Source organism: Schistocerca serialis, chromosome 7 (assembly GCF_023864345.2).
Source record: "Schistocerca serialis cubense isolate TAMUIC-IGC-003099 chromosome 7, iqSchSeri2.2, whole genome shotgun sequence".
NCBI lineage: Eukaryota > Metazoa > Arthropoda > Insecta > Orthoptera > Acrididae > Schistocerca > Schistocerca serialis.
In genome coordinates this window covers 253,757,320-253,771,939 of record NC_064644.1, presented here as the reverse complement: position 1 = coordinate 253,771,939, position 14,620 = coordinate 253,757,320, and the positions used below count along the sequence as shown (strand labels likewise).

The 14,620-nt window shown below is 41.9% G+C and overlaps 1 protein-coding gene across 1 annotated transcript in view; it reads right to left on the bottom strand.

Moving 5' to 3' along the window:
- Positions 1-14,620, bottom strand: part of LOC126413002 (neuropeptides capa receptor-like) — a 1,154,641-nt gene that overhangs the window by 99,802 nt on the left and 1,040,219 nt on the right. The window contains exon 4 of the mRNA XM_050082895.1: positions 13,997-14,196. Within this exon, the coding sequence (XP_049938852.1) occupies positions 13,997-14,196 (200 nt within the window). The remainder of the gene's footprint in view (positions 1-13,996; positions 14,197-14,620) is intronic.

Genomic DNA, 14,620 nt, shown 5'->3' with positions numbered 1-14,620 from the left:
AGTCGTTAGGTTTACTATTTTGCGATTGGTCATTGATGAAAAGCGCGGACTGACGCGGGAGAATGTTGTTTTGCTGTTGGCTGTTGAGTAAACTGACCAATGGTTAAGCAATATTCTTCGCGCGCCTTTCTCTGCTGGTAGTGAAGACTTAGAGTATTCTGGAGAGGAGTCGGAGCCTAGCCATGAAACAGTTCGGACGTGTGTAGTTGTAATTGCGACGGAAATGATAAGTTGCCGGATCTAGCAGTGTTTAATACATCAAAAGTGTTGTAAAGTGACAGCATAGTTATTCCGATGGGAGTGTAGAAATTTCTGAATTTTTAAGTGAATTTTGTGACAAGAAAATATATAAATTCCGCGTGGCGTATTGAGCAGGTCGGTGGCTAAAAACTGTGACTGTATTAGGTACCGACAGACTTAATATTTGGCGAGCATTCTCAATCAAAAACAATCCGTATTTTTGTAGCTATTACGTTTTCGGGAAATGCAACACCATAAACTTGCTAACATGAGTGAAAGGTATTGTGAGTGACTGTGTTAAGACTAACACGGGCTTGGCAGTGATACTAGTTCACCTAAGATTCAGTATATCGTAATTAAGGACAAAATTTCCAACCTTTCATTCCGTGTGAAAACTTTCTCCCGAAACGTAGATTAGTGACTTTAATTGCAGCTTGGTTCACGTCGAAGTACAGTAGGTTTCGCTCGGCTCCCTAGTGATGATCTGCTGAGACAATGTTCACAGGTAGATGCAGGTTCGTCGTAAAGGGACGGAAGGAACCGCGCCGCCGCATGGTGGTCAATTCTCCATTACGTAGGATACTTATGACGACATAGTGTAGATCGTAGTATCAATTCACTTCTTGAGATTTTGCAGAGATTAATAGCTGCTTTATTTGCACTAAACAAAGTATCACTCATACAATTTTTGTAACTGATATGAAGTGTGATTATCATGTTCAAGAACAAACAGAGTGAGTTAGTATGTATCAGGACAGTTCAAATGGAATGGGACAAACAGCCGTAAAAACCACACCGATTGAAATTTGCATAACGTAGTGATACAAATAGTGAGGCGAATGCAGTGTTGTCACTAACCCCTAAGAAAATTAATAACTGTTCCTCATGCAGACAACGTGATGCCAACCGTTTTTTTCTACTCCGAGGTACGATATTCACCGAATTCCTTGAGCACGGATAAATCATTAACAGTGATATACTTTGAGATGCTCCGCGGCCTACGCTAGCCCACCAAGAGCAAACGGTTGCTCACGGATTGATGCTGCTCCACGATATTGCGCGTCCACACGTCTCCAAGGTCACAGAAAGTCTAATGGCTGAGTAGAAGTGGGAACAGCTTGAGATCTGTCCTACACTCTGGACATGTCTACCTGCGACTTCCAAGTGTTTTGTCCACTAAAAAAATTCTCAAAGGGAAACGCTTCAAAATGAACGACGAGCTGAACGACACACTTGAGAACTGGCTCCTGCCACAGCCACAGGAATTCTGGAAATAGGGAATCCTTCCATTCGTGAAACAGTGGTTTACTTGTGCTCGGGTCTCCGATGATTACTTTTTGTTAAAGATTTCAGTTTAGCCCATAGTGTTCCTTCGTACCTTTTCCTTCCAGTGCCGCTCATAACGAACTAAATACCATATTTTCAAATGTTATATCACAGTTGAAGTTGTTTAAAATCCAATTTGAGTAATGACCTGGTCAGTAATATTTCTCTGTTTAATTGGCATTCATCCTATAAACCACATATATTGTCCGAAAACATTTTCGGAGCATGATGTTCGGGAGATGCGATTAACACGTCATCAACGTATTCCCAACAGCGGCGAATTTTCTAGTTTGTCGTTACACAAGACCGGAATAAAACACATCTCTCAAATTACTGAGTGCGGATATTGTATTCCTGCATATTACTAGATTCTTGCGACAATGGAGGATATTAATACTGAAGCTACCTTTCGGTATCTTGAACTACATTGCTCAGCAAAACAATGGTTTACTAAAATGTGGTCTAAGTTGTTGGTAAGGGAAACGTACGTACAAAGAAGGTAACAGCGAAGAAACATAAGAAATACTTCAGTTGACTGATGAAAGGAAGAAGTACATAAATGTTCAGGGTTCCGGGTACCAGGAATACAGAAATACAAGTCGCTGAGGAATGAAGTAAATAAGAAGTTCAAGGAAGCTAGTTCAAGGAAGCTACGACGAAATGGCTGCATGAAAAATGTGAAGAAATCGAAAAAGAAATGACTGTCGGAAGGACAGACTCAGCATACAAGAAAGTCAAAACAACCTTCCGTGACATTAAAAGCAAGGGTGGTAACATTAAGAGTGTAACGGGAATTCCACTGTTAAATGCAGATGAGAGAGCGGGTAGGTAGAAGGAATACGCTGAAAGCCTCTATGAGGAGGAAGATTTGTCTGATGTGATAGAAGAAGAAACAGGAGTCGATTTACGGGATCCAGTATTGGAATCAGAATTTAAAAGAGCTTTGGAGGACATGCGAACAAATAAGGTAGAAGGGATAGATACCATTACATCAGAAATTCTAAAATCATTGATGGAAGTGGCAACAAAACGAATAATCACGTTGGTGTGTGGAATGTATGAGTCTGGTGAAATACCATCTGACTTCAGTAAAAGCTTCATTCACTGAATTCCGAAGACAACAAGAGCTGACAAGAGCGAGAATTAACGCACAATCAGCTTAACAGGGCATGCATCCAAGTTGCTTACAACAATAATATACGAAAGAATGGAAAAGAAAACTGAGGCTGGACAAGATGACGATCAGTTTAGCTTTAGGAAAAGTTGAGCGGAAATTTTTTCAAGCGATCTAACAGTGTTCAGAAAGGATAGATTAAATACAATTGGTGGTGGAGTATTTATTGCTGTCAGAAGTAGTTTGCCTTGTAGTGAAATTGAAGCAGATGGTTCCTGCGAAATAGTATGGTTAGAGGCTATACTCGACAATGGGACTAAACTATTAATTGGATCGTTTTTCCGGCCCCCCAACTCAGAAGATGTAGTTGCTGAACGGGTCAAAGGAAACTTGAGTCTCCTTCCAAATAGGTACGCCACCCATACAGTTATAGCCGGTGGTGACTTCGATCTACCCTCGATGTGCTAGAAAAACTGCACGTTTGAAGCCAGCGGCAGGCATTAAACGTCATCCGAAATTGTGCTGAATGCTTTCTCAGAAAACAATTTTCAATAATCAGCTCATGAGCCCACTCGAAGCGTAAATGGTTGCGAAAGCATACTTAATCTCTTAACAAGAAATAACCCTGGGCAAATAGTGAGTATCGAACGAGTACAGGCAGTTGCTGCTAGGCTGAATGCCGTAACACCTACAACCATCAAAAAGAAATGCAGTCTTCCGATCTGATCAGGTAGGCGTAGAAAAGCTGTGGAATGATTTCAATGGGATACTTTCGACAGAAGTTGAGAGTTATATACCACATAAACTGATAAGTGATGGTATGGTACATTAAACTGGTCAGATCGCTGTTGCAGAAGCAGCGAAAAAAGCATGCCAAATTTAAAACAACGCAAAATCCCCAAGCCTTGCAAAGTTTTACAGAAGTTCGAAATATAACGCGTACTTCAATGCGAGATGCCTTGAATAATTTTCATAACGAAACTCTGACTCGAAATATGTCAGAAAACCACAAGAAATTCTGCTTTTACATAAAACACATCAGTTCTAAGACGCAGTCAATACCTTCACTGCGCGATAACAACAGTGAAGTCACTGATGACAGTGCCACTAAAGCACTTCACCAAAGAAGACGATGTAAATATTCCCGAATTGCAATCAAGAACAACTGCCAAGAAGAGAAGCAGATATCCTCGGCGTCGCAAAGAAGCTCAGATCACTTAATAAAGGCAAGGCTTCTGGTCCAGACTGTATACCAGTCACATCCCTTTCAGAGTATGCTGACACAATAGCTCCATACTTAGCAATTATATGCAACCGCTCGCTCACAGAACGATCTCTACATGAAAACTAGAAAATTGCTCAAGTCACACCAATACCAATACCAATCCGTTGAATTACAGGCCCATATCACTAACGGCGATTTGCAGTAGGGTTTTGGAAAATATACTGTATTCGAACACTATCAAGTACCTCGAAGAAAACGATTTATTGACACATAGTCAGCACGGATTCATAAAATATCGTTCTTGCGAAACACAACTAGCTCTTTATACTTGTGCAGTAGTGAGTGCTATCAACAGGGTATGTCACATTGATTCCATATTTTTAGATTTCCAGAAGGCTTTCGACACCGTTGCTCACATATGTCTTCTAAACAAACAGCATACTTATGGAGCATCGCTTCAGTTATGCGACTGGATTCGTGATTTCCTGTCAGGAAGGTAATAGACGGAAAGCCATCGAGTAAAACAGAAGTAACATCAGACGATCCCCAGGGAAGTGTTGCAGGACTTCTATTTTCTCTAATCTATATTAACCCTCAAACCGACACGGTCTGAGGGACCGTAAGGTTTTTTAAATGTATACTGTTGCAACACTGATCTGTTCTCCGGTTTCCCCTCCACAGTACCTTCACGTTGTTAAATCATATACGTAGCAAAGGCATTGTAGTTCATCTTACGGCTTCTAACCGTCAGCTACGCTGTAATTTCGTGTCAAATTAGGTATGAAATCTGTCGGTCTGTTAGACCGGATGTTTCGTGTTATGTGTGATTCATTTTTTCGATTACTTCTTACTTCTGTGATGTGTCCTCTTTTGTGTGTTTTAGAAGAATCCAAGATGGCTAGTACCTTGTGGTGTGTTTGTAAATCAACTAGAGGCCCAAGAAATGAGAAAATATGGAGCAATGATGCCAGTTTTGAGAAAAAAAATTCCGAGTGGCTACAGGAAAGCAGTGATGAACCCGAGGTGGAATCTGAATATTCTGATTGTGATTTTATAATTACCGACGAGAGAGGTGATTATCAGAGAAGAACTGATATTAAGTGAGAGTGGTGATGATGATGACGATGACGTCGACGATTGTGCCAGTATACTTGAAGACGCGCAAGATATTTTTACGGACAATATACACCGAAAACAATGCCACATGCCATATTCTTCTTGGAAAAAGGAACGAAAAAGATTTTGTATGGAATAGACTGGAAACAACAAGAGCAGTCAGAACACCAAGTCGTAACATTGTGAGACAATTACCTGGACTGTCTAGGAAGTCTACCAACTTAGGTAATCCTGACATTCGTGCAATTTGGGAGTGTTTGTTTTACCAAGCTATGATTGACAATATAGTTTTTCATACAAATAGGAAAATTTTGTCATTGAAGAACAACTTGAAAGACACAACAAACCTATCTAATTACCGCAAAACTGCTTCTGCAGAAATTCATGCCTTGATTGGGTTGTAATGTTGGAATCCATTTTCAAATGTGCCCACGAAAATTTCATCTCTCTCTTCGCCAAGGACCTGAATGGAAGATCAATATTTAGAGCAACGATGTCAGTCAAACGGTTGGAAATACTGATCAACTGCCTACGGTTTAATGCTTCTGCAACACGTAGGTGAGAAAAAAATGTGACCGTGCGGCTTCCATCTATGAAATATTCAGCAAGTTCATATATGATTCCCAGCAAATGTATTGCATTAGTGAGAATGTGACGGTTGACGAAATGCTTGTTCCTTTCAGAGGGAGGTGCGGATTTCGCATTTATGTGCCAAAGAAACCCACCAAGTATGGCATCAGGATACTGTGCATGGCTGACTCATTTACTTGATACTTTTTCTATGCTTACATTTATACTGGAAAGGACAGTGATGGCAGTGGACTAAGTGAAGAAGAAAAGAAACTTTCTTAACCTACGCAATCAACAGTGCGTCTATGCAAACCAACTGAAGGTTCAAACAGAAACGTCACTGCTGATTGTTGGTTTTCATCCATGGAACTGGTATAAGAACTGAGAAAAACGTCTCTGACAAATTTAGGAACCATGAAAAAAAATCTAACTGTTATTCCACCAAAATTCAAGTCTGATAAACCTAGACTAGTTGGAACAGTTCTCTATGGTTTTGCAAATGATTTACCTGATACTTTGTTGTCTGTTGTTCCCAAGAAGAACAAAGCAGTTGTTCTCATATCTTCAATGCACCACAGCATCGAAACAGACTCTGTCAAGAAAAAACCAGAAGTTATCTTCTATTGTAACAAAATAAAAGGTGGAATATACCTTCTGGACTTAAATGTGCCCTATATTCTTCCAATAGGAGATCTAGAAGATGGCCGTTAGCTACTTTTAAACACTTATAAAGATAAATTGTGAACAGATTCACGCTTAACCGTGTTATCAAAAGCGTGAGGTTTGTCAAGACATTGGCGCATTCTCTGATAGAACCTCACTTCAGACAACGGCTCAACATTCCAAATCTGCCTCGTGATGTCACACGGGAAGAGGGGCTTGAAGAGGAATATGTTGCCGGAGGAGATGGTCCAATTACAAGTGATAAACATAAGACGAGGATAACCTACTGTAAGTGTCCATTTACCAAAGACCGAAAGAATTTCTACAAGTGTGTTCAGTGTAATAAGCCAATATTTCTGGAGTGTAGCAGGAAGGTGTATACCACATGTGTAATCAAAACTCAATAAACATTGGTTGTCATAAACAGTTACAGTATTACTTTCTCAGTAACAATTTATGTAGTAACTTTTTAGTCTTGAATAAATAAATCTAAAAAATAACTCAGTTTACTGCTTCATATAAAGATATTGTCCTAACCCCACAAATAAACTGTTAAAAATGTTAAAACTATGAAAAAATATGGAAGAGGGAAGATCAGATCCCTCAGACCGGATGCTTCTACACTACTGGCCATTAATATTGCTACACCACGAATATGACGTGCTACACACGCGAAATTCAACCGACTGGAAAAAGATGCTGTGACATGCAAATGATTAGCTTTTCAGAGCATTCACACAAGATTGGCACCGGTAGTGACACCTACAACGTGATGACATGAGGAAAGTTTCCATCCTATTTCTTATACACAAACAGCAGTTGACCGGCGTTGCCTGGTGAAACGTTGTTGTGTTGCCCCGTGTAAGGAGGAGAAATGCGTACCATCACGTTTCCGATTTTGATAAAGGTCAGATTGTAGCCTATCACGACTGGCGGTTTATCGTTTTGCGACATTGCTGCTCGCGTTGGTCGAGATCCAATGACTGTTAGCAGAATATGGAATCGTTGGGTTCAGGAAGGTAATATGAAACGCCGTGCTCGATCCCAATAGCCTCGTATCACTAGCAGTCGAAATGAGAGGCATCTTATCCGCATGGCTGTAACGGATCGCGCAGCCATGTCTCGATCCCTGAGTCAACAGATGGGGACGTTTGCAAGACAACAACCATCTGCACGAACAGTTCGATGACGTTTTCAGCTGCATTGACTATCAGCTCGGAGTCCACGGCTGCGGTTACAACTGACGCTGCATCACAGACAGGAGTTTCTGCGATGGTGTACTCAACGACGAACCTGGGTACACAAATGTCGTAACGTCATTTTTTCGGATGAATCCAGGTTCTGTTAACAGCATCATGATGGTCGCATCCGTGTTTGCAGACATCGCGGCGAACGTACATTCGAAGCGTGTATTCGTCATCGCCATACTGGCCCGTCACCCGGCGTGATGGTATGGGGTGCCATTGGTTACACGTCTCAGTCACCTCTTGTTCTCATTCACGGCACTTTGAACAGTGGACGTTACATTTCAGATGTGTTAAGAACCGTGGCTCAACCCTTCATTCGATCCCTGCGAAACCCTACATTTGAGCAGGATAATGCACCACCGCATGTTGCAGGTCTTGTACTGGCCTTTCTGGATACAGAAAATGTTCGACTGCTGCCCTGGCAGCACATTCTCCAGATCTCTCACCAATTGAAAACGTCTGGTCAATGGTGACCGAGCAACTGGCTCGTCACAATACGCCAGTCACTACTCTTGATGAACTGTGGTATCGTGTTGAAGTCGCATGGGCAGCTGTACCTGTATACGCCATCCAAGCTCTGTTTGACCCAATGCCCAGGAATATCAATGCCGTCATTAAGGCCAGAGGTGGTTGTTTTGTGTATTGATTTCTCAGCATCTATGCACCCAAATTGCGTGAAAATGTAAACACATGTAATTTCTAGTATAATATATTTGTCCATTGAATTCCCGTTCATCATATGAATTTCTTCTTGGTGTAGCAATTGTAATGGCCAGTAGTGTAATTATGTGCTATCTGCCTATGTTTCTGTTTAAGGGTCTCCTATCTGAGACAATCTTAATAGCCATCTTAGTTTGTTTACAGATGATGCTATCATTTACCTTCTTGTAAAGTCATCAGGTGACCAAAAGTAATTGCCAAATGATAAGATATCTGGGTGGTGCGAAAAGTGCATAGGAAACTGTGAACTTTTTCACATGACTACCAAAAGAAATCCACCTAATTTCGATTATGCGATAAGTTACACAAATCTGAAGGCTGTAAATTAATCTAAATACTTAGGGATTACAAGTAACCTAAAGTGGAATATCATATAGAAAATGTAGTGGGTAGAGCAAACCAAAGACTGCGATTCATTGCCACAGGTCTCCTAAAGAGACTTACTTACACCACGCTTGTCCGCCCCATTCTGGAATACTGCAGTGCCGTGCGGGATCCGCATCAGGTAGGATTGACGGATGACATCGGAAAAGTGCGAAGAAGGGAGGCTCGTTTTGTATTATTGCGAAATAAGGGAGACAGTACTACAGACATGATACGTGAATTGGAGTGGCAATCATTAAAAGAAAGGCTTGTTTCTTTGCGACGGAATCTTCTCATGAAACTTCAATCACGAGTTTTCTCGTCCCTTTGCGAAAACATTGTGTTGGCACCCACCTATTTAAAGAGAAAAGATAATCATGATAGAATAAGAGATATCAGGGGTGGCACAGAAAAATTTAAGTGATCGTGTATCCCGTGTGCCATTCGAGAATGGAACGGTAGAGAGACAGCTTGAAGGTGGTTCACTCAACCCTCTGCCAGGCACTTTATTATGAATAGCTGAGTAATCACGGAGATGTAGGTGTAGATTGCGCATTCTAGCAGGACAATGTGAACCCACACGTCCAGAATTGCCACTGCATTTCTCCTGAAACACTCTCCTGAGTTTAAAAACTTCCGCTGGCCACTAAACTCCCCTGACATAAACGTTATTGAGCGCATCTGGAATGCTTTTCAACGTGCTGTTCAAAAGAGACCTGTCTCCCTGTCGTACCCCTACGGATTTATAGACAGCGCAGCAGGATTCATGGTTTCAATTTCCTCCTGCACTACTTCAGACAATTTTCGAGTCCATGCCACATCGTGTTGCGGCACTTCAGCTTGTTGAAGGGGGCCCTACGCGTATTACGCAGGTATGCCAGTTTCTTTGGCTCTTTAGTGCAACGTGTCAGCGAAACATTGTAGATATTGTAATGCGTTATTACGGAAACGATTTTCGCTGAAAAAACATTAGTTCCCGTTTTGGCCACCAGTTGCGAACATGGCACTGTGAATATAGGAAAGATGTACAGAAATGTTTGCATGTGCCCTCGATTAGGAACAGGACGTGGGCAGAAAAGGTGAAACACATGAGAAAGGCATCATGTTGATTTTAATATTAACCGCTGTTTAGGCGCTGTTTATACAGTTTGTTCAGTATGAGCACCGGAAACGTCGACGGGAAGGTACACCCGAAAAACGAGGTTATCAACAGTTGCTCGCAGCACTTCCTGTGAAATCTCAGCAACGTAGTGCTGTATACTGGCCTACAGATCAGCTGGAGACGCGTCCTTTTACGTATCCCCAGAGCTAAACATTACATAGATTCAGATGAGATGACCGTGCTTCTGTAAAACCTTTGGAGATAAAACATTCGTAGAAGTTTGCATTTAGCAGATCTTTCACTGGAAGCGCGACATGAAGTGATGCCTCACCTCGAGTGAGAACTGCGGTTTCCATGCACTTGTTCTCTTACAAATCAGGGTTCACATACTATACAAGGAGGTCAAAAGAGTGGATCTACAGTAAAGATTCTGTTGAAATCACAGCACACGGTCACACACGGTGAGTGCAATTGCTCTTCGCACACAACAGCACCCGAAATTCGGCAGTCCTTTGTATTCACTGTACCCTGCAGTGTAAAAATGCCTGTCAGTCAACTGAATATTGCCCGGCCTCATGTTATCAACTACGATCCGTCCCAGACACCGAAGAGCAAATTCAGAACGTTGCTGCGAATCATGAGGTTTCAGTGCCTGCACCATCTTGATCTTGTACAGGCAACGGTGTAAAATAGACCCCAAAACTTCCCGTACCGTTGGCCATGAGATGGAGAGCTACACGAGAGCTAACACTACGCGGGATAAATGATGTATGGACAGTTACAGCAACAACAACTTCGCCTATAACTTCAACCATGACAGGACGCCCTCCTCATCCAGGAGCCACACCAAACTCACCTGTGTTACCATCATCTTCTTTAAGCCATCCAATGACATCTGACGGGCAACGAATTTTCGAAACGAAGTTCCGAGCTCTTCAGCTAGTTATATGTTCACCTGAAGATGTGGCTCTTACTGCCACGAAACCGGTAGTGATCCAATAATAAAGGACTGAAAACATTTAAAGCGCTTTATTAATAACCAAGATGAATACCCAAAACGGCTGGGCAACTCCTCAGACTTCTCAGCCGACGATGCACCCTCAATGTAGCTTTGTGTTTGCTGCCGTTCACATAAGACAGTTTCACTAACGGTGCACAATTTCTCTTCTCGATACCCACGCTGTTCACACATGTTATGGCTAGTCAAATGACCTCACATCGTCGTACAAACAGAGTACACCGCCAGGTTTGCGCCTGGTGGCAAAAACTGGAAAATATTTTACTTGCGTGAATCGGTTTCGCTTTAACGAATTAGCACAACCGTTAGAGGCCATACGGTAGCTACAGCCCTCACTGAATCCCTGTGAGTATATGCGCTTTAATTACAGCCAGTCCCTATTACTCTAACTCAGCGAATATCACACTGAAGCTTCAAAGACACGGGTATAGGTGTGCTTATTCAAATACAGAGACATGTAAACAGGCAGAATACGGCGCTGCGGTTGGCAACGCCTACATAATACAAAAAGTGTGTGGCGCAGTTGTTAGATCGGTTACTGCTGGTACGATAGCAGGTTATCAAGATTTAAGTGAGTTTGAACGTGGTGTAACAGTCGGTACACGAGAAATGGAACACAGCATCTCCGAGGCAGCGATGAAGTGGGAACTTTCCCGTACGAGCATTTCAAGAGGGTATCGTGAATATCAGGAATCAGGTAAAACTTCAAATCTCCGTCATCATTGCTGAAAAATATCCTGCAAGAACGTGACCAATGATGATTGAAGAGAATCGTCCAAAGTGACAGAAGTGCAACCCTTCCGCAAATTGCTGCAGATTCCAGTGCTGGCCTATCAGCAAGCAGCAGCTTGGGAGCCATTCAACGCGAATATCATGAATATGGGCTTTCAGAGCCGAAGGATCACTCATGTACTCTTGATGACTGCATTACACAAAACTTTACGCCTGGCCTGGACGCCTCAACACTGGCATTCGACTGTTGATGACTGGAAACTTGTTGCCTGATAGGATGGTCTCGTTTCAAATTATGTCGAGCGGATGGACGTGTGCTGGTAAGGAGACAACCACGTGATTTTATGGGCGCTGCATGTCAGCAGGGGACTGTTAAAGCTGGTGAAGGCTGTATATGGTGTTGGGCTTGTACAGTTGGAGTGATATAGGATTCTTGATACGTCTAGATACGACTCTGCTGGGTGACACGTATGTAAGCATGTTGTCTGATATCCTGCAACCATTCATGTACATTGTGCATTCCGACGGAGTTGGGCAATTCCAACACGACAATGCGACACCCCACATATCCAGAATTGCTACAGAATGACTCCACGAATATTCTCCTGAGTTTGAACACTTTCAATGGCCACCAGATTCCTCAGACATGAACATTATTGAGCATATCTGCGATGCCTTGCAACATGCTGTTCAGAAGAGATCTCCACTCTCTCGTATTCTTACGGATTTATGGATATTCATGGACATTCAGCCATGCAGGATTCACTGTGTTACGCCAGATAATTGGAAAATTGGAATAATAGTCCCCATTTATAAGAAAGGGGACAGAACAGCATGTGAAAACTACAGAGGTGTAACACACCTAAGTACAGCTTATAAGATCTTCACAAGTATATTAAACGAAAGGATACGGAAGTGTGCAGAAGGCATACTAGGGGAATATCAGTGTGGCTTTCGACCGAGTAGAGGAACAACTGATCAAATATTTGTGATAAGGCAAATGATGGAAAAGTTCTATGAAAATGATATAGCTCTGCATTTCTTATTCATCGATTTCAAACAAGCCTTAGACAGCATAAATCGGCAAAAACTATACAGAGTACTGAAAGAAGTTGGTATATGTGCTAAATTAATAAGGCTAATCAGAATGACAATGACAGAGACAAGAGCAAAAGTAAAGGTCCTTAGTAGAACAAGTGAAAGCTTTGACTTTAATAAAGGTGTGAAGCAAGGGGATAGTCTCTCCACTGTCCTATTCAACATTGCCCTGCATAGTGCAGTAAATAAAATCAACAAAAGAGGCACCATATTTATGAAAACTAGCCAGATATGTGCATACGCTGATGACATTGCTATAGTAGGAGGAAATACCAACCCACTCCTAGAAACATACAGGGCAATGGAAACAGAAGCCTCAAAAATTGGCCTCATAGTAAATGTAAACAAAACTAAATATATGGTAATGCCACAATCTGAGGCCAGAAGAACCCCTAAAAACCTAAACATCAATGGGAAATGCTTCAATGGAGTGTCCTCTTTTAACTACTTGGGAGCCCTAATAACAAATGATAACAGTATTGGAAAGGCTATAAGGGATAGAATACAAGCAGGAAACAGAGCTTACTTTGCAAATACGCAGCTTTTCAGAAGTAGCCTTGTTACAAGAAAAACTAAATTGCTAATATATAATTCCCTAGTCCGCCCAGTTATCACATACGGCTCAGAGGTATGGACGTTGACGGAACACGATAAAAATGCTCTAAGAAGCACTGAGCGGAAAATACTATGCAAAATCTATGGGCCAATAAGGGAGGAAGAAGGCTAGAGAATACGCTACAATGCCGAATTACAAGAGTTAATACAAGGCAGGGACGTAGTAAAATTTGTTAAATCACAGCGCATACGATGGCTAGGACACTTGGAGACAATGGCAGAGGATGGAATTCCAAAGAAAACGATGAAAGGTATGATCCATTCAGTTAGGCGAAAAGGGAGACCTAGAAGAAGATGGATCGATGAGGTAATAATGGATATCAGCAATATGGGAGTCCGGGGGTGGAAAAGAGCAGCATATAACAGAGAAGTGTGGAGGAAGATTGCTGAAGAAGCCAAGGCTCACCAAGGGCTGTAAAGCTACTGAAGAGGAAGAAGAAGAAGAAGAAGAGGATTCATTGTGTCAATTCCCTCCAGTACTACTTCAGAAATTAGTCGAAACCAGGTCAAGTCGTGTTGCGGCACTTCTGCGTGCTCGCGTGTGCATTACACGATATTATTCAGGTGCAGCAGTTTCTTTGGCTCTTCAGTGTAGTTTGACGTTGATATTATTACAGGGGTTCTGTGAAGGTTTGAACAACTTCAGACCCTACAAATTCCAAATCTGACTTTCATTTTCATTATCGAACAGCACAAATTGTTTTCCTGCGAATGAGTATAGGAGTTAAGGTACAAGTAGAAGAATACTCGTACAGAGTACATAAAATAAATACAGCGGGATGTGAAATGGTTGCAGCGAGGTGAGTGGAGACAGATCGCCTGCGATTCAGTCCGCCTGCCGGCCTACCTGGAGGGTACTCGACGTAGTCGACGGTGGTGTAGTAGGCGAAGGGGACGGCGGACACGAAGGCGATCATCCAGAGCACGGCGATGATGCCGAGCGCGCTGTGCAGGCCCTTCATCGTGTACGAGTAGATGGGGTAGCAGATGGCCAGGTAGCGCTCCAGGCTGAACGCCACGATCGTCAGCACCGACACGTACGACGACCTGCAAAGCATCGCGCCTGTTTAGTTCACTTGCTTAATTAATTATACTTGGCTAATCTAAAGAGTCACTTAAGCTGAACCATGCATTCTTCATACTTTACCTTGTATTCGCTATTACCTACTTATGATAAGAATTTTCACATCAGTTATGGAACCTAAGTCTTGGAAACAGATTTACAGCAACAATTCAAACCTTAATAGATAGAATACATATATATTTAGTTTAATATTTTATGTGAGAAACTATACTCCTACATAAAGACAAGTCCTAGTTTAACGTTGTTACCAAATATATCGAAAAGTTCTTGAGCGTTTTACACCAAATTATTACACTATACCCTCTTAAACGTTCAGAAGGACATTTCTAAAAATATGCAGTATAAAAAATATACACTGGTGGCAAAAATCGTAACAAAAAAACTAAT